Raw genomic sequence first — 21,983 nt, 5'->3', positions numbered from 1 at the left:
AAGGGATTAAGAAATACAAATTGGTAGTTACAAAATAGTAATGGCAATGTGAAGTATAGGGAATGTAATCAATAATATGGTAATAACTATGTATAGTGCCAGGTGGGTACTAGTCAGAAGGACCACCTACTAAGTTATATAAATATCTGCCTACTATGCTGTACACCTGAAACTAACATGAAATAATATTGAATGTCAAATCTAATTGAAAAATTAAAAGGGCGGGGGTGAAGATAAAGAAGAATAAGAGATTCAAAATTGCAAATATAAAACAAATAAGTCTTGGGGATATAATATACAGCACAGGAAATATAGTCAATAATATCGTGATAGCATGGTACTGTGTCAGATGGTTGTTGGACTTATCATGGTGATCACTTCTTTAGCACAGGGAATATAATCAATAATGTGATAATAACTTTATATCATAACAGGTGGGTACTGTTGAACAACTATGATGTACACCTGAAACTAATACAATAATGTATGTTAACTATATTTTAACAAAAATCTTAAAAAAAGAAAAACAAAAAGAAAATTCCAAAAGTTAAGGAAAAAATAATATACAGGGATCTCTGGTACCATTTGCCCAGTTTCCCCCATGGTAACATCTTGCAAAACTATGGTACAACTTCACAGTCCTCCTGGACATTTTTAAAAAATATTTTTTATTAAAATACAGCTAACATACAATATTATATTAGTTTCTGGTGTACATCATAGTTATTCAACAGTACCCACCTAGCACTATACTGAGTTATTACCACATTATTGATTTTATGCCCTATGCTAAAGAAATGATCACCATGAGAAGTCCAGCAACCATCTGACACTGTACCAGGCTATCACAATATTATTGATCTCTTCCCCTTTTTAAATGTGTCAATTAGAGTTGACATTCAACATTATTTTATATTAGTTTCAAGTGTATAACATAGTGGTTAGACAATTTATATAATTTAGGAAGTGATCCTCCTGACTAGTACCACCTGGTACTATACATAGTTATTACCATATTAATGTTGATTATATCCCTACACTTTACATCCCTATGAACCCAAAGAGGCCAACACCAAGACACATCATAAATAAAATGCCAAAGGTTAAACGTAATGAGAGAATCTTAAAAGTATCAAGAGAAAAGCAGATATTTACCTACAAGAGAGCTCCCATAAGACTGCCAGCTGATTTCTCAACAGAAACTTTGCAGGCCAGAAGGGATTGGCAGGAAATATTGAAAGTGATGAAAAGTAAGGACTTACAACCAACATTACTCTACCCAGCAAAGCTATCATTTAGAATTGAAGGACTGATAAGGAACTTTCCCGACAAGAAAAAGATGAAGGAGTTCATCACTACCAAACCAGTGTTACAAGGAATCTTAGGGGGACTTCTTTAAGATGGAAGGGGAGTTAGGGATGGATGAAAAGGGGAAAGAATTAAGAAGTACAAATTGGTTGTTACACAGTAGTCATGGGAACATAGGGTATAGCATGAGGAATATAGTCAATAATATTGTAATAACTAGGTATGGTGACAGATAGGTACTAGATCTATCAGGGCGATAAATGGGAGCAGGGTTGGCGGCGGGGAAGAAAAGGTGAATGTATTAAAAAATACAAATTGGTAGTTACAAAATACTCCTGGACATTGTTGATAGTTGAATTCTGGTTACTCATTTTTGTGATTCCATATTTAATTGGTGTCGTGCGGGTGTCGTGTGGGGTCTCTGCTCCTGCTCCCCACATAAGAACGCAGGACATGGTGAGGCCAAAAAGGAACATCCACGGAGCCATAAGTAGGGGAGTCATATCACTAAATTCTCACCGGCGGCATCCGCCGCTCTTGCTAGCCCCCATTCTTTCTGCTAGCGTAGCCACAGCAGTTATATTAGTGGCCAATGGCTTACAGGTTACAGCTGACAGCCAACTAGCCACAGCTGATAGCCATCTGATCACAGTTGATGGCCATTTACTACCTGAGCCAGCACCTTTCTATGTGAGGCCAAGAGCCTGGAAACTGCTTTTTGGGGCTTTGTCCCCACAATTGGTTTAAACATTTCAGAAATCATTATTTTATATTTTATTACTGATACTTATAACATCTTTAGTGTTTTGGGCTCTAAATCCAAGTGTTGTTTCTACTGACTCTCATTTGTGATGGGTTGTTTCCTTTTAGTTTCATAGCATTTGGTTCCTCGTAATCTTTGGAAAACTGAGAGTCGAAACTGAGAATGTTTACTTTCCTCCAGACAGGATGTGTGTTTGCTTCTTATGAGATGTAGGCATGATCAACCCAGGACCACTTTAGTTCCTTCACAGATCAAGGCTTAATCTGGGAGTCTCAGTTTTAACATCTTACCATCATACCACTCGGCACTTGTTCTTAGAGAAAACCCCTCTTTCCTGTGCTTAGCGGTCACTACTCAGAATTTTGCTTAGTTTTTATTTGCTTAGTTTTCCAGGTAGTTTGTCATTTTTCTTACTTTCATGAGCCCAGCAATGCAAAGACTTCAAGACTTATGCAAAAATCTGTTGTTCTGTGTTGGGAAGGCCCTCAAATGATCTATTCTGACCTAAAGCCAAAAGCTTTCTATTTAGTTTTCAAGGATAAAGAATGCATACCCCCAAAATTTGCTGTATAGGTAAGTCATCCTAATTTCTTGAAGATCATAGAAAAAACTCTCACATATACAAATATTCACAATGTAAATTCTATGTCCGTTTCATGAAGATGGATTACAACTGACCCAAAAGTGTACCATAAATTAAAAGTCAAGACCAGAGAAAGTAGCTTATAGAAAAAGAGTAATTGGTAGGAAAATGTCTAAACAATACTTTCAAAATTAGATTCCATGTATAAGATGGATTCCATTTCAGTACAATTGAATGTACAGAAAATTCCTTTGCAGATATATAAAGAAACTGCTGATGGCAGTTAGTGTATGTGGAGATTGGGATGAGATCTGGAATAAGACAAAGATTGAGTTTATATTGTAAAATTTTTGTATTATTTGATTTTTGTTTTTATAGTGGGTATTTAAGTTTTCCTCATGAAGAAAGTATTCTGTATGAAAATGTAAAATAGGAAAGTTTTCTAGTTAACTGGAAAATTAGTTTTGAGAAAAAATGTTTTAAAATATGTTTAAAAGATAATTTAAAAATAATAACAAAACAATTACAAAAAAATCCTAGATTCTTTTTAGAAAGATTAATTAAATTGGTGAGGCTTAGTAAACTATGGTAAATTCTGTTCCTTAAATGTGAGGATTCAAAAGTTAGCTTTTTACTCCTGTCAGTTTAAGAAATATACATTAAAGAATGATTTTGAAAAACTTAAAGGTAATCAGTAGTACTTTTTTTTTTAAAAAGAGGGTATACGCATATACTTTCCATGGTAATGAAGAAGAAAAGCGAAGAAAGTACAGTTCATTTAGCAAAAAGAAAAATTAAGGAGATAATTAGGAGGTATTACAAGCAGACTATCAAAGAATATGCTAGAAGATTAAACGTATCAGTAATCATCAAAATAACTAACCCAGTATAATTGGATTGTAATTCTCTATTTAGAGACAGAGACTCAAACTGGGCCAAAATCCAACACTGGGAAAAAGAAAATATTACCAAAAATTAAAAACAAATAGATAAGCAAAGATATATGAGGCAAATGTAAATAAGAATAATATTAATATCTAGTAGAATCAAAAGCAAAAGGAATTAAATTGGATAAAGAGTCATTTTATATCATTGGATATGATTGAGAACTAATAAATGGCCAATATATATGAATGCTTGCCTCTTGCCAGGTGCTATTCTCAGTGCTTTACTGGTCTTAATATTCATAATGACCCTTCTTTGGCTAGTAAAATAGGATTATTTGTAAAATAGGATTATTATGCCTATTTTACACATAAGGAAACTAAGGCATAATGTGGGTACTAAGTCGTGCTTAAGGTCCCAAGGTCCTACTGGCAGGATGGGTAGAGCCAAGATTAGATGTAGGCATTCTGGTTTCATATATATAACAACCTCAAAGTTTTGGTACACAATACAATATACTGGAATATATAAGATAAAAGCTGTTTTTTTTTAACAAACTCACTGTTGTGAAAGATTTTAATGTGCTTCACAGACTTTGAAAAATCTGAGTAAGAATAAATCAGATAAAGAATGAAGAAAAATATTTCATTAACCTTTTAGGCTATTTGCTTTTTTCCCCTAAAAAATAAACAATATAATGCAAGACCTTATTTGAACAATGCTTTTAGGATATTTGTTTAGCATCTGCAATTATATAGGCATAATACCAAGTAAAAGTATAAGAATAGGTAAGTAAAAGTAAATCAACAGATGGGAAAAAAGACCATTTTAAAATTTGGCATTATGGAAAGTTTATGTGGGTTTCCCCTCCAACTTGTTAAAAATACTCAAATTTTAAAAATAATACATTAATGGATGTACAAATTAATAGTTAGGAAGAAAATGGACTTTTAAAGCTTTCCTGAAAACCAAACATGTTTCATTATGGTCTTTTATTTTAAAAGTGTATGTATATAAAATGTCACATGTTTTGTCAAGAAGCATCAATTTATACTTGTAATTATCAGGGTTTAGATTAATAATTAAACTGATATTTCCCTTTTCACACAATGAATTAAAATTAAATGCATAGTGAAAATGTGATGACACATTATAATTTGGTATTATTAAAATGCAGTTAGAGAAACTCTGTTCACTGAAACATGTAATGTAAAACAAGCAAACAAACAAACAAAAAACAAGGTAGGCACTTCTGTCAATTTAGTGAGTTAAACAAATGAGATTTTACCTTTCTTCACAGTTTGGAAAGTCCTCTCTTCTGAGTTCATGGGTAGTCCCCCTGGGTCTCTCTTCTTGGTTTCTAACAGTGAGACTGCACAAAATATGACATTTACATATCAGTTGAGATCATTCTGTAATGAGGAAAGCTTTTTTACAAATATTCTAAAGAGAATTCCAGATTACAAAGTAGAATGATTTTCTTTTCCTGAAGCAAAAAACATGACAATAAGGTATTAGCAAAATAATCATCAACAAGACAAATAATAGTAAGTGTTGGAGGGGCTGTGGAGAAAAAGGAACTTTCATACACTGTTAGTGCAAACGCAGATTAGTGCAGCCATTATGGAAGGCAGTGTGGAGGTTCCTCAAAAAATTAAGAAGAGAATTACCGTATGACCCAGCAATCCCTCTCCTGGGTATCTACCCAAAAAATCTGAAAACATTTATCCATACATATGTATGTGCTCGAGATTCATTGCAGCTTTATTTACAGTAGCCAAGACATGGAAACAACAAGTGTCCTTCAATAGATGATTGAATAAAGAAGATGTGGTGTATATACACAATGGAATATTATTCTGCCATAAGAAAAGATGAGATAGTGCCATTTGCAACAACATGGATGGACCTTGAGATTATTATGCTAAGCAAAATGTCACACAGAAAAAGTAGAGAACTACATGATTTCACCAATATGTGGTATATAAACTGAAAACAACAAAACAACAAGACAAACAAATAAAGAAATAAAAACTTATAGACACAGATAACAGTTTAATGGTTACCAGAGGGTAAGGGGGAGCGGTGTGGCAGATAATGGTAAATGGGATCAAATATATGGTGATGGAAGGAAAACTGACTCTGGGTGGTGAGCACACAATGTGATATACAGATGATGTATTACAGAATTGTACACCTGAAACCTATATGACTTTACTAACCATTGTCACCCCAATAAACTTTAAAGAAAGGTACCAGCAAAATAAATTATTTTAATAATATTATGGTTTACACTAATTAGGCAGAGTATATATTTAAGAATAATAATTCTCTTCATAAAAACATGTCTGTTAGAGGGGGGGCCCGATGGCTCAGTTGGTTAGAGTGCGAGCTCTGAACAACAGGATAGCTGGTTTGATTCCCACAGGGGCCAGTGAGCTGTGCCCTCCACATCTTGATTGAAGACAAGGAGCTGCCACTGAGCTTCCAGAGGGGCGACTGGATGGCTCAATTGGTTAGAGCGTGAGCTCTTAACAACAAGGTTGCTGGTTTAATTCCCACATGGGATGGTGGGCTGCAGCCCCTGCAACTAACATTGAAAATGGCGACTGGACTTGGAGCTGAGGTGCGCCCTCCACAACTAGATTGAAGGACAACAACTTGGAGCTGATGGGCCCTGGAGAAACACACTGTTCCCCAATATTTCCCAATAAAATTTATGAAAAAAAAAACAAAACAAAAAACATGTCTATTAGAAAGTAAAAAGGTAAGATTATCTGGAATGTTTTGGGTGTTCATTTCTTTTTGTTGTTTTCAAACATTTTAATTTATTTATTTCATTTAATTTCTTGTACCTTCAAAACAAGAATATATTCTCCAAACTTTGCAGTCAAAGTGGAGGTTTTATAAATTTATAGGCATACATACGAAAGTATTAGAGAGAACCAGGAAAGTATACAATCAAAATCTATTGTATCTTTCAAGAGAGTTTAAGTTTCCTTATACATACTTTGTATATTTCTTCATAAACTTATTCCAAATGTTTAAATGGAATTTTCACTTCCATCTCTTCTTCTAACTGGTTATTATTTGTACATATGAAGGCTATTACGTTAATAGCTTTATTGAACCATCATTTTTATAGCATAAAGTTACCTATTTAAAGTGTACAATTAAGTGGTTTTTGGCATAATCACGAGGTTATACAATAATCACTGCTAATTTCAGAACATTTCCATCAACCCCCAAAACAAGCCTATCCCTGTTAGCAATCACTCCTCCACTATATCCTACCTCCACAAGCCCTAGATATACACAAATTTACCTCCTGTCTATATAGATTTGCCAATTCTGAATTACATAATCTGTGGTCTTTTGTGGCTGGCTTCTTTCACTTAGCATGTTTTCAAGGTTCATGCATGTTGTAACATGGTGTCACTACTTCATTCATTTGGGTGTATGGTAGACCGACCATAATTTGTCATCCATTCATCAGTTGATGAACATTTAGGTTGTTTGCATTTTTTTTTTCTATTTATAACAACAGTCATGTACAAGTTTTTGTGTGGACCTTTGTTTCTATTTCTTTTGGGTGGATACCTAAAAGTGGAAATGCTTTCACATAGTAACTTTATTTTGAACATTTCAAGGAAGTCCCAACCTGTTTTCCAAAGCAGCTGTACCATTTTACATTCCCACCAGCAATTTTTTTTTTAATTGGGGAATGTTAGGGAACAGTGTGTTTTTCCAGGGCCCATCAGCTCCAAGTCAAGTCGTTGTCTTTCAATCTAGTTGTGGAGGGCACAGCTCAGCTCTAAGGCCAGTCACCGTTTTCAATCTTGAGTTGCAGAGGGCGCAGCCCACCATCCCATGCAGGAATTGAACCGGCAGATTTGTTAAGAGCTTGCACTCTAACCAACTGAGCCATCCGGTCACACCCCCACCAGCAATTTTTGAGGGATCCAATTTCTCCACATACTTGCCAATACTTGTTACTGTTTGTGTTTTTTATTCTAGCCATTAAGTGGGTATGAAGTGGTTTTGATTTGCATTTTGCTAATGACTAACGACAGTGAGCATTTTTCATAGCTATTAGTACATCTTCTTTGAAGGGGAAAGATTATGGACATCCTTACCTTGTTCTTGATTTTAGCAAGAATGTTTTAGTTTCCTATTAATATCAAGATAGATTTTTATCATTGATTACTTGAGGATGCTTTATCTTACTATTGCTACTACACTCCCTTTTCTATCCCTTTCATTACATCTTTCCTTAACACTCTTTACACCATTTTGTAAAAGTCTTTCAGCACATCTGCTGTATGAATTTTCAGTAATTGTGTGTGTATATAGCTCTACTTTTCCTTAAATTCAAAGTCATTAGAAATGCAGTAACTCTTCTGACTTGCTGCTTTCATGATGTCAGGGCTAAAAAGTTTTAGTAAATAATGGTTTATTAAAACAAAAACAAATTTGAGAGGCATCTCGGTGGTGTTCTTTCTGCAGGAGCATTAATGCTGTTTGAATTCCTAGGCTTCTTTTGTAAGCAGACAACATTACACAGTGGATATGAAAAAGCAAAGAGAAAAAGAAGGATGAATTTTGATACAAGATATCTAAGAGAACTGGAAGTTATATTGTGAATTAAATAATGCAATATTTATTTAAGCTTTGATTTTTTTAAAAAAAGTAGGAATATTTAAGGAAACAATGTGTTCTTGAAAAACTGAATAATATATTTTGTGTCAATTTTTTAAATATGAGTTAAATTGTTATTGTTACTGTATAATAAAAAAATATTGATAGAAGCCAAAATATTTGCTCACCACATTTAAGAACTATTCACTAAAAGACCCATGGTCAGATATATTTTGGTAAATTTTTGAGTTATAAAGAGAAAAAAAAAATTCTTCCGTCTTCTAGAAAGGAAAAAAAAAGTTTATCGTTAAGAGATCAAGAATCTGTATGACTTCTTATATAAAACAACATGCCAAAAGGCCATGAAGCAGAATTTTGAGAAAGATAATACAAGAGCTTAGAAAACATATTGCCATTTACCTTTCTTAAGAATTTATTCCACTATGTATTACCAACATGGATAAATCTCAACATGGATAAATCTCTCGCTGTGTACTTTTTCCCATTCCATTTCCCTTCAACAAATTAACCACATCCTTAATTTGTTGTTTATCATTACCATTCCGTGTTACACTACTCTCTTTATATATCTATATAAATATATAAATACACAAAGATATTTTCAGACTTTGTAAAAAAATGTTATTACACAATGTGCATTACTTTACAATTTGCTTTTCCCCCCTCTAGCACATGAATTTGAATGTTGTGTGGTATTGCATTACGTAACTATAATATAATGTATTTATCCATTCTCTTGTTCAGGAACTTTACAGACATTTTCATTTTTTGTCAATCAGATTAAAGCTGAAGTGAATCCTCTCATAATCATCTCCTTTTGCACATGTATGAAAGGTTTTTTTAGGGTAGGGTATACTATTTAGAAGGGCATATATTTAGCTTTCATATATCCGATCTTGTTAGTAGGAGCATAAGTAGATTATTTTTTGTTTCATTTCATTTGCTAATTTTTCTTTTGGTCATTATTTTCTTATTAATCTGAAATTCTTTTTTTTATTTTTTTATTGAGGAATATTAGGTAACAGTGTGTTTTTCCAGGACCCATCAGCTCCAAGTCAGGTTGTTTTTCAGTCTAGTTGTGGAGGGCACAGCTCAGCTACAAGTCCAGTCGCCATTTTCAATCTAGTTGCGGGGTGGGGGAGAGGGGGTTGCAGCTCACTGGCCCATGTGGGAATCCAACTGGCAACCTTGTTAAGAGCTGGCTCTCTAACCAACTGAGCTAACGGGCCTCCCCTGAAATTCTTTATATATTCTAGATTTGAATTCATTTTTAAAGGTCTTGTAACTATCTTCTCTCAGTAGTTTTACCTGTTCATTTTATTTCTGTTTCTTGTTAAACACATTTCAAAAACAGTTTTCTTATAATATAATTCACACATCATACAACTCACAATTTAAATGGTACAAGTCAATGGTTTTTAGTATATTTATACCGTTATGCAACCATCATCATGATTTTAGAACATTTCATCACTCCAAAAAGAAAATGTACACATTTACATTCACTCCTGTTTTCCCCACCCCTAGGCAACCACTGATCTACTTCCTATCTCTATGAGATTACCTACTCTGGACATTTTATATAAATCGAATCATAAAATATATGGTCTTTTGTGTCTGGCTTCTTTCACTTAGCATAATGTTTTCAAGGTTTATCCATGTTTTAACAATTTGAATACTTGATGCCTTTTCTGGCTGTATAGTGTTCCATTGTATGGATACACCACATTTTGTTTATCTATTCATCAGTTGATGGACATTTGGGTTGTTGCCATTTTTTGGCTACTATGATTCATGCTATGAATATTCATGTACAAGTCTTCTGTGGAATATGTTTTATATCTCTCATTAAATACATTTTTATATTTTAACATAGCCAAATTCGTGATTCTTTTTCTTTTACAGATTTTGCTGTAATTCTTCTGAACACCAAGATCATGAAGATATTCTGTATTTTCTTTTTGGCTATTCACAACCTTTAAGCCATCTGGAATTGATCTTGGTTTTTTTGCAGGGAAGGGACAGTGGCAGATGGAATTTTGTATATAATGCAGTATAGGAATATAAATCTATTTTTATGGATTTGGATATCAGGTAGGGTGACCAACTTTCCTGGTTTGCCTGGGACTCACATAGTTTCTGGGACATGAGACTTTTCTTTATTTTTTAAAAAGATTTTTATTAAAATATAGCTGACATACAATACTATATTAGTTTCAGGTGTACATCATAGTTATTCGATAGTACCCTCCTGGCACTATATAGAGTTATTACCATATTATTGATTATATTCCCTATGCTAAAGCAGTGATCACCATGATAAGTCCAGCAACCAATCATCTGACACAGTACCACACTATCACATTATTGACTATATTTTCTATGCTGTATATTACATCCCCAAGACTTACTTGTTTTTTACCTGGAATTTTGAACCACTTATTCTTCTTTATCTTTCCCTCCCCTTTTTAATTTTTCAATTTGAGTTGACATTCAATATTATTTTACATTAGTTTCAGGTGTATAATTTAGAAAGTGATCCTCCTGACTAGTACCCACCTGGCACTATACATAGTTATTACCATATTATTGATTATATTCCCTATACTTACTTTACATCCCCACAACTATTTTGTAACTACCAATTTGTATTTCTTAATCCCTTTACCCTTTTCATCTGCTCCTCAACCGCCCTCCCATCTGGCAACCATCAAAATATTCTCTGCATCTAAGTTTGTTTCTGTTTCCTTTGTTTATTTTGTTCTTTAAATTCCACTTATAAGTGAAATCATATGTCATTTGTCTTTTACTGTCTGACTTACTACACTAAGCACAATATCCTCTAGGTCCATCCATGTTGTTGCAAATGACAAGATTTCATTATTTTTTATGGCTGAGTAATATTCCATTGTATATAGGAGTATGTACCATCTCCTCTTTATCCATTCATTCATTCAGGGACACCAGATTGCTTTCCTATCTTGGCTATTGTAAATAATACTGCAATGAACATATGGATGAGCATGTCCCATTGAAGTAGCATTTGGGGTTTGTTTGGATAAATACCCACAAGTGGGATTACTATGTCCTTTTTTGTCTCTTGTTGTAGTCTTTGTTTTAAAGTCTATTTTGTTTGGTATAAGTATTGCTACCCCAGCTTATGTTTGTTTGTTTCTATTTTCACGAAATACCATTTTCATCCCTTTACTTTCCATCTGTGTGTGCTTTTCTATCTGAAGTGAGTCTCCTATAGGCAGCATATATAAGTCCTGTTTTCTTATCCATTCAGCCCCCTATTCTTTTGATTGGAGCATTCAAACCATTTATATTGAAAGTAATTGTTGATAGATATGTAGTTATTGCCATTTTATTATTGATATATATATATATCAATATTATTGATATATATACATATATATATATATATATATATATATATATATATATATATTTATTTATTTATTTTTTCATCTTAAGATTCCTTGTAATACTGGATTGGAGGTGATGAACTCCTTAGCTTTTTCTTGTCTTGGAAGCTCTTTATCTATCCTTTGATTCTAAATGATAGCTTTGCTGGGTAGAATAATTTTGATTGTATATACTTGCTTTTCATCACTTTGAATAATTCCCGTCAGTCGCTTCTGGCCTGCACAGTTTCTGTTGAGAAATCAGCCCACATTCTTATGGGAGCTCCTTTGTAGGTAACTAGTAACTGTTTTTCTCTTGCTGCTTTTGAGATTCTCTCTTTGTCTTTATCTTTGGCATTTTAATTATAATGTGTCTCAGTGTGGGCCTGTTTGGGTTCATCTTGTTTGGGACTCTGTGCTTCCTGAGTTTGTATTTCTATTGCTTTCACCAGGCTAGGGCAGTTTTCTGTCATTATTTCTTCAAATAGTTTTTCAATTCCTTGCTTTCTCTTTCTGGTATCCCTATAATATGAATGTTGGTATGCTTGATGTTGTCCCAGAGACCCTTTAAACTCTCCTGATTTTTTTGGATTCTTTTTTCTTTTAGCTGTTCTGGTTGGATGTTTTCTTCTACCTTATCATCTAAATCTTTGATTTGATCCTCTGCTTCATCTAATCTACTGTTGATTCCCTGTAATGTATTCTACATTTCTGTTATTGTATTCTTTATTTCTGACTGGTTCTTTTTATGTTTTCTATCTCCATTTCTATGTTTCCTATCTCTTTGTTGAAGTTCTCCGTGAAATCACTGAGCATCCTTATAACTAGTCTTTGGAACTCTGCATGTGGTAGATTACTTGTCTCCATTTTTAGTTCTTTTTCTGGAGCTTTCCTCTGTTCTTTTATTTGGGCTATGTTTCTTTGTCTCCACATTTTGGCTGTCTCTCACTGTTTGTTTCTAAGTTTTAGGTAGGGCTGCTATGTCTCCTGGTCTTAGTAGTGTGGCCTTATGTAGTAGGTATGCTGTGGGGCCCAGTGGCACAATCTTCCTGATCACCTAAGTTATGCATTCTAGGTGTGTCTTGTGTAGGTTGTGTGCACCCTCCTCCTGTAGTTGAGCCTTGGTTGCTGTTTGCACATTGGTAAGAGGAATTGACCTTCGGGCTCATTGGTTGTGAGGACTGGCTGTGACTACAGTGGGGGAGTTGAGGTGCAGGGGCTGACCCTACAGAGCAGAATTGGCTCAACAGGGCTCTGGTGCCTGCCCAATCTGCCCGTTGGGTTTGTCGTCCTTGGAGGTGCCTGGGTGACCCTCCATCTCATTTCAAAGGTGGCCACTGGGGGTGCGAGCCCCAGGGCCACCTGGGAGGGAACCTGCTGCAAGTTGAGTTCAGCAGGAGTCCATGTCGCATCTTGGGCCACCCAGCAGGAGCCACAAAGCCATCTGCAGATGGCTGCCATCTGTGCCATTCTTGGAGGTACCTTCAAGAGCCTTAAACCAAGGCCAGTTGCTGCCAGTGCCAGGCTTAAGCTTCCTGAGCCAGAGGTACGGGACATGCTCAAAGCCAGATGCTGCTTGTTTGGGTTCCATGAACCTTTCAGAGACCCTAGAAAAGTCTGCAGCATAAGCCAAGTCAGGCGGTTTGTGTGGAAAAAGTCACTGAAAGCAGCTTGGGCGAGCCTGAATGTTGGATGGGATGGAGTCTCTAATCACCAGGGTGTGGTGAACGAATGGTTTTAGCCAGCTTGATGGAGACTCAGATATGGCAGCTGCCTGTGGCTGCATACTAGGAAGGGGAAGAGCTCAACAAAGAAACAATGGCCTCCACCAGCTTCTCCCTCTGGGAGAAAACTGCCCTTCCGGCCCCTATCCCAAAGTCAGACAACTCAGTTCCCCACCATATATCCCTGCTACCTCTCCAGCTGCTGTTCCAGCACTAGAGCTCAGAGCCAGTGATTCTATCAGTAAGTCTGTGCATGGCCCCATTACGAGGAGTGCCTGGGACTCCAGTTACCCTCCATCTCACTCAGACACAATCTCTGCTGGTTTTTACAACTAGAAATTATGGGAACTTCTCTCCCTGGCACTTGAATCCTGGCCTGGGACCTCTATCTCTTCTGGGAATGACCTCCACAGTTGAGATGTTCCTCCCAATTTTTAATGGTCACATGCTAGTGTGGGACCAGCCCGTTCTCCTTCTCTGCCCCTCCTACCAGTGTAAAGGTGGCTTCTTCTGCACATCTTTAGTTGTAGGGCTTCAGTTCAGGAAGATTTCAGGTGATTCTCAATGACGGTTATTTTGTAGTTTAGTTGTAATTTTGATGTGGTAGTGAGAGAAGGTAAGCACAGGGTTTACCTACTGTGCCATCTTGACTGGAACTTGGGGGGACATAGGGCTTTTCAGAGCTAAAACCCAGACAGTCCCAGGCAACTGGAATGATCTGGTCACCCTAATACCAAGTATCTTGCTATTTATAGGATAGTTCATTTTCTCTTTTGCTAAAACTACTTCTGTCATATGCTGACAAAGTTTTCTATAGTATTTCTTTGTTTTCCATTGATGTGGAAACTATGTGTTGTATTTCTGACTAATGATGAATACCATTAATTTTGAGAGAAAATGTTCTTATAATTTTTCTAAGAAAGTCTGAAATTGTTTATTTGTCTATTGTTAACATGAGATTATTTGTTTACAGCTTTGGATTTACACTTTTTTAATGGAAAACCAAATACCAAGCTTTGTATTATAGCTATATTTGATCCCTCATGTATCCATCATTGTTACTTGTTTCCCATGACTACTCTATGGGCTCACTTTCTTTTTTCCTGAAGTATACCATTTCTTAGTTCTTTTAGGGAACTAAGGGAACTTTAGGGATAATTAACTTTTAAGTTAATTATCTCTCTTGGCTTTTGTATGTCTGAACTTTTTTTTTTTGTATGTCTAACTTTATCCATTCTTTTATAGTTTGACTAACTTTTCAATTACTTTTGTCTAGGACTCTGAAGACATTGCTCTATTATCTTTTATATACACACATAACACATGCTACATAAGTGGTGGCTTTAATGATGATGTCTAGGTATAGATTTATATTTTATTCACCCTAATTGGTGGTAGTAGGGTAAGCCTGTTATGGCACCTACCACCATCTGCTCCCCTTACACCTTCCATCCCATACCTTGTTAAAGCCACAATCTCAGCTTCTTGTGCCCTTCTTGTGCTCTAGCAGAGAAGGGAGGAGGGACGGGGTAAACGCTATCTAGGCATCTTACCTGCACTGGCATATCTCTGCACATGTCTCAGACAATTAACTCTAATCATCTCACTGAGAATGATTAGAAGAGTGAAAGAGTGGAAAGGAGCCTAAACAGAGTCTCTTTATAACTGGTGGGTATCCTGCCCACCTAGTGTGGGTTCTGGACACCCATGTGTGTACGGTGTGCCACCATGTGTTTCTCCTCTAGTTTCCTGCTTAGTCCTCTAGATTCCTAGTTGGGGCGGAAGTCTTGCCTTAAATGCCAGACTATTTAGCTCTTTTCAGCGCTGTCTTTCCCATGTTCCCACTTGCTGTCTGGGCTCTGTTGCAAATGGACACACCACCCAGCATCATGAGTCCATCAGTCCTTGCAGTATCATATTGCTGTATCCCATCCACCAGATTGGAACTTCTTGGAAATTAACACTAGCCCATGTCAAGTGGCAGCAGACTAACTTTCCTAGACATTTCAATTTCAACCTCCACTCCCACCTCCCAATTGTGTCACTGTTCTTAACTAGTCCCAATATCAGTTTTTCTTCTTCACTGGACAGTGTGTTCTTAGACCAACTTGTAGTCAACCCTACTTAAATTTACAAGAATTTAGTTGCCTAAAGTTGTGCATACATTTGGCTGGCACATATCACTTTTTATACCAACATTTTGGAATTGCAACCTAATGTTCCTATGATTTACAGGTATAAATCATACACATTTCTCCAGATCTTTAACTATGATTCAAATGGTCAAGGATGTTTCATATTCAAGTTGTACACCTCTTTTTGCTTAAGCAATGGTTGTGTTTTTTTCTTTACCAGTAAGGTAGCCTTTGTTTTCAGATTTTTCTCTCTCTGTTAAGCATATAGTTTGACATTTCTCTTCCTTAAAAAACCCAAAATTAATAAAACAGAAGCAGCAGAGGATAAAATCCAGGCTCTTTCTTCTCCATAACCTTAACTTTTAAGACACATCTTAAATTCTAACTCCTCCACAAAGTCTTTATGACCAACTAGAGTACCTTGAGTTCACTCCTTTTTAACCATCTAGGCATTGTTTCTGACCAAATATTAATATTCAATCATCAACTGCTATAGATTGTTCTTCAGTTGTTTAACATACGACCACCTAATTTCAGTGATTTGAATTAAGTTCGCAAACTCATCCTAGAAAAAGTGCTACAATACCTCATTGCTGAATATCACTATAGTCACCTTTGAAGTACTCCCCTTGGGAAGCTATGCACTGACGCCAGAGCCTAGTCCACCCTTCAAAGCAATTTTGGAACTCTTTATCTGGAATGGCCATCAGAGCTGTTTTCCTATTACCCTTGATGTCCTGAATGTCATCAAAATGTCTTCCTTTCAAAAATTCCTTTATCTTTGGGTAAAGAAAGAAGTCATTGTGGGTCAGATCAGGTATGTAGGAGGGTGTTCCAATACAGTTATTTGTTTACTGGCTAAATACTCCCTCAAAGACAGTGCCATGTGAGCTGATGCATTGTTGTGATGCAAGAGCCATGATTTGTTGGCTAAAAGTTCAGGTAATTTTCATCTAAATTTTTTACACAGCCTTTGCAGCACTTCTAAATAGTAAACTTGGTTAACTGTCCACTTGGTACAAATTCAAAATGGAAATCCCTCTGATATCAAAAAATGTTAGCAACATGGTTTTGACTCTTAATTTGGACTGACAGAACTTTTTTGGTTATGGAGAATTGGCTGACTTCCACTGTGCACTTTGACACTTTGTTTCAGGGTCTTATTGCTACACCCATGTTTCTTCACCAGTGATAACATGGCCCAAAACATTGTCTTGCCTCTCCAAAAGGTCTTGGCAAACTTCGACTCTCCTTTGCTTTTGTTCATCGGTGAGCTCCTTTGGGACCATTTTTGCACACACCTTTCTCATGCCAAGATTTTCAGTTAAGATTTTCCTGTTTCTTTATTAATGTTTACTTGATCTGCTATGCTTCTCACAACCCCAGTCAGCCAATGATTTTATCACACATTTTGACTAATTTTTGCAATGTTTTCATCAGTTCTGCTCATTACTGGCAACCCTGATCTCTCTTCATCAGTGATGCATTCTCTCCACTCAGAAAACTGTTTAATCCATTTGTGTACTGCCCTTTTCTTCATGGCATTATCCCCATAAACTTGGATTAACATGTCGCTGATTTCATTTCCACTCCTGCCAAGTATAACAAGAAATTTAAGTTTGTTCATTGCTCTAATTCAAGCTCAGACATTCTCGTGACAGCACAGAAAAATATGCAACAACAATAATGAACTCCACTCAGCAAGACACTATTATCTGTTGACATGAACACAGCTGTGAGATACTGATATACCAAGGTGAAGAAACTGTACTGAGATATTTGTACAGTACTACCAATGTAAGTGCATGGTAGCAAGTTCTCGAACTTAATTACCAGAACTCGTAGGTCCCTCAAGAGCTAGGATGTAGCCTTTTCTTGGTGTTTCTTTTTTTGCTTTATTTATTGTTTGTTTATTTATTGTTCTTGTTGTTGTCTTTCACAAAACACGAATAAGTGTCAGGCATATGGTAGTTATTTAAAAAACATTATTGAGTTAATCATGAACTGACACAATTCAGGGGCACCATTGCCCAACCAGAAGTCCATTAATAAAAAGGCCCCAAAGCTCACCAAGAACAGCTACAACAGCAGCACCAGCAGAAGCAACAAGCATTAGATCCTCGGTTGCCCACTCCGTGCTGGCCTGGGAGGGAGTCTGATGTCTCCTGGGCTGCCGACATCTGCCGCTTCCGCATCTCCATCCGTTCTGATCCCATCTCCTGCAACAATGAAAGTAAAAGGGGATGGGGTGGAGGGGATAGCCAGTTGTTTGGATCATTGAGAAGAGGCAATGTGACAATACCCAAGTCATTTCTGCTAATTATGGTAAAATTTGGTGTTTAGAATCCATTAATTTATGAAACATTTAATGTCTTAGCATCTGCCAAGCATCATGATAAATTTTAGGAATAAAATGATGAATGGAGGGTATCTGCCCTAAGGCACTTAAAGTTGAGTAAAGGAGATAAACACTGACATCACATACATTGAAGACATGCTTTAAAAGCTACAAATAGGGACATTCCCCAGCTCCAGAGTTCCCTTTGGGCTGAAACAATGGGGAGCAGTTTGAATTATGGCTGCCCATGAGGCCAGAGTACACATATGGGAGGAAGCTAAGCCAAAAATGTCAGACAAACTAACATAACAGTATGAGGAAATGTCAGAAGAACAAGGACAGTGGGGACAGCTGCAATTGCAGTTATAAAATAGGTAAGTCACAGGGATGTAATTGTACAGCATAGGGAATATAGTCAATAATGTAATGATTTTGTATGGTAACAGATGGGTACTAGACTTTTTGTGGTAATCACATCATAAGTTATATAAATGTCGAATCACTATGCTGTACACGTGAAACTAACATAATATTGTATGTCAACTGTACTTTAATTTAAAAAAAAAAAAGAGGTAGGACAAAAATCTTGGGAGGCTGTCTGGTTCTGAGGCCCCACTGATAAATTCAAATCTTTAGTAGCTGTGAAACCTTGAAGAAGTTACCCAATTTGTGTATGTGCAAAGCACTTAGAACCACCTTGTATATACTATTGCTCAATTATACTCCAGAAGAAAGGCAGGACTGTGGCCTGTGGCCTGCTCAGGCTTGTCTTGCCATCTGTAGGAACAGTCATTTTGGCCCACCTCAGTGCAGATCAAGCCATTGGAAATAAGGTCTATGCCCTTCAACCTCTCTCCTCTTTTTGAAGACTACAATAATAATTGAAATAGAGAAGCATAAAAGCAATATAAGAAACAAAGAATTGCTGAGTCCATTTTTACTTTTGATATTATTGTTGAATTGTCAATGGAGTAAAAGCAAAAAAATATCAAAGCTACATTAAAGAACCTCAAATAGGGCCGTGGAATTAAATTCTGGATTCGTTATTCTAAGCCAACATTAGATTTACTTTTTTTCCCACTATTACCTATTCTTTTATGCTACTGGACTTTGTTTTAATTTAGTTTTTTATATATTTTTTTTATTGGTTAGGTAGAGTTCTCTTTATGAATTTAAAAAAAATTGGTTTTTGACTGTTCTCATCTGTTTTTTCCTTCCAGGTGAATTTTGGAATCAGCTTGTCAAGGTCCAAAAATATCATATTGGGATTTTGATTAGGACACAATAAATTTATAGATTTATTTATGAGAAATGTCATCTGTTTTAGTACCTGCCAACGTAGGGGTGATTCCTCTGGATTAGCCCCTTTCTTTTAATTATATTGAGATGCAAGTTCCAGGACAGCAAGAGAGACCTGTCAAAGTGTCCCTTCATCCTCAGCCAAAACAATGCTCACAATACCTATGCAAAGCACCCAGCCTCCTGAGCAGTCCAGGATCCTGAGCTAGTGTGGCTCACTTGGCCAAAAGTGGATGCACAAACATTTGCCCAACTTACAGCCATATTTTATGAGCACCACTGGGATATCGGCCCGCTGTAATACTCCTTGGGGAGAAACAATAGGCTCTTCTAGGCATCACATTCTCACCATATCTGTGGCATATCAGTGGAGACATAGACTGACTGGTTTCATGTTATTCAGGACTCTGAGGGGCAAGGACAAGCCGCACAATCTCCAAAGACGCTTTGAGCAAAAGATGCTCCAGGTAATTGTTATTTTCTAGGAGATATTGACACAACTTGCTTCATTAAAAAAAATTCCAATTGCTTCTCAAAAGAAGGAAGAATTGTGACATGGCAATTTCAGTGGGTTGCAAGGGACTACTATTTCAACATCTTTGCAATACTGCGTCTTCCCAATTAGTACATGGAATATCTTTTCATTTAAATCCTCTCGTGTATAGTTTAAGAGTTTTCCTCAAACAGATCTTGCAGATTTTTGATGGAGTTATTCCTGAATATTTTATAGATCAAGTTTTGCTACTGTTGTAAATATTTCCCTTTACCCCAGCTATGTTTCAAATAGTTATTTTGAACTATAGGAAGGTTAAGGATACTATATCTGGCCTCTCTATTGAATTCTCTTTCTAGTTCTAGTAGTCTTTCTGTTGATTCTCTTGGGTTTCCTAGTTAGATGATCATATTTTCTATAAATAATCACAATTGTCTGTTTACTTTTTGTACCTTTGCAAGGTATAAACATCCTTCCTGTATATTATGTGTGTGTATATATATATATATATATATATATATATATATATATATATATATGTGTGTGTGTGTGTGTGTGTGTATATGTGTGTGTGTGTGTGTATATATATATATACACACATACATATATATGCAATACTATCAGGCACCTTTGTATTCATTACTTTAATGCTAAAATTGATAAACTTTGCCCATATGTGTGATGGGTGTTGGAGGTATTGGAAAAAGTTAACTTTACCAAGTAAAGCAAGCTTCCTTCTTTTATTTATACATAGTATAAAATAAGTTGTGTCATCCTATCTTTTTAGTTACCATAATTTGTTTGTTTGTGCACACCTATTTCTTTGTAAATAAGTAAACGAATCCTAATGATTTAATAAGCAAACTCTTACAGAACATTGTAAGTTTGCTCATGACTAAATATTGCCTCCAGAAATCAAAGACAAATTCCATCAGAGTCTGTTCTTACACATTTTTGACAACAGCCTTATTGAGATCTAATAGATGTACAATCAGCTGCATATGTTTAAAGGGCATAATTTGATAAATGTTGACATGTATATACTGTGAAACACCACCACAATCAAGACCACATCATGAACCTTAAAATTTCCCTCATACCCCTTGGAAAACCCACTCTCTTGCCCCTCCTTCCTGCTCCTGCCTGCCCTAGAGAATCATCGATCTGTTTTCTCCCACTATATTTTAATCTGCATTTTTTAGAGTTTTGTACAAAGTGGAATCATACAATATATACATTTTTGTCTGGATTTCTTCACTCATCATAACGGTTTTGCAATTGTTGAGTATATCAATCATTCATTCCTTTTTATTTCTGAACAGTATTCCATTGTACCAATATGCTTATTCATACACCTATTGTTGGACTTACACCTTTTTGATGGTTGCTAAAAAGATAATATATACAAGACACTGTCTTCTTTTGGACATAAAAATCTTTTATCAGACAAAATGAAAGGTGTTTGTTGCCAAGACTATATTAAAATTTACTGCACTATACAGTTGTAACATGTGTCTATAATTTTTTCTTCCACATTGAATAATGCTTGATTATTGCGTTCTTTGGTATTTCTGTTAGATTTATCCTGGGTTGTTAAACATTTTCCTAATTTATAATCCCTCATTTCTTTTCTCAATGTTCTATGTCTCAATTCATCTTTGTAGAATTTCAGCTTGGTCTCATAATCTATTTAACTTTTCTTCTGTATATCATTCGAATTTCCTGTTTGGTTTCTTGGAAGTCTTACACATAATTCCATAATTTTGACATTCTTCCCCCCCCCCTTTTTCATCTCCCCCCACCCACTTCAGTTCAAGCCATTGTTTCTCAGTCTAGTTGTGTAGGACAGAGCTCCCTGACTCATGCTGGTATTATGTGCCTTATGCTCCCCCTGGCTGAGGCAGTCGGTCGCCAGTCCTCAGTTGGCCGCTCACAGCAGCTCATGGAAGCTATTGCCACTGCCGGCCACTCAAGCTGGCCACCGGCTGCTCATGGCGGCACACAGTAGCCCACGGCAGCACACAGCAGCCCATGGCAGTTCACGCCAACCTCCAGTTGCTTATGGCAGCCCAGCTCTAAGGAGAGCTGTTGTTCACAATCTTAGCTGTAGAGGGCGCAGCTCACTGGCGCATGTGGGAATTGAACCGGCGACCTCAGTGTTAGAAGCGTGGCACTCCAACCATCTGAGCCACCAGGCCAGCCCAATTTTGACATTCTAAATCATTTGAAGCTTTGGATAAACAAGTGTACAGAAATATATGCTATCAATACAAAATTTACTAATGAACTATTATCTCTCAGTTCCAAAAATTCGAATTAATAGGCATGGTTTTCACTCAATTACTAAATGCTGGAGGGTTAGTGGCAGGAGAAATCTTGACTATTTATG

The 21,983-nt window shown here is 36.3% G+C and overlaps 1 protein-coding gene across 6 annotated transcripts in view; it reads right to left on the bottom strand.

Moving 5' to 3' along the window:
- RGS20 (regulator of G protein signaling 20) overlaps positions 1-21,983 on the bottom strand; it is a 113,691-nt gene that overhangs the window by 25,109 nt on the left and 66,599 nt on the right. For 5 of the 6 annotated variants that reach the window (XM_081070995.1, XM_081070997.1, XM_081070999.1 and 2 more), the window contains exons 2-3: positions 17,535-17,683; positions 4,828-4,911 (exon numbers count right to left, since the gene is read on the bottom strand). In XM_081070995.1, coding sequence (XP_080927121.1) covers positions 4,828-4,911; positions 17,535-17,683 — 233 coding nt within the window. The remainder of the gene's footprint in view (positions 1-4,827; positions 4,912-17,534; positions 17,684-21,983) is intronic. The other variant, XM_081070996.1, reaches the window with a different exon arrangement.

The sequence above is a fragment of the Rhinolophus hipposideros genome (assembly GCF_964194185.1).
Source record: "Rhinolophus hipposideros genome assembly, chromosome: 13".
In the NCBI taxonomy this organism is placed as follows: Eukaryota; Metazoa; Chordata; class Mammalia; order Chiroptera; family Rhinolophidae; genus Rhinolophus; species Rhinolophus hipposideros.
The sequence above is the reverse complement of the archived record's forward strand: the minus strand, read 5'-3'. Positions and strand labels throughout refer to the sequence as shown.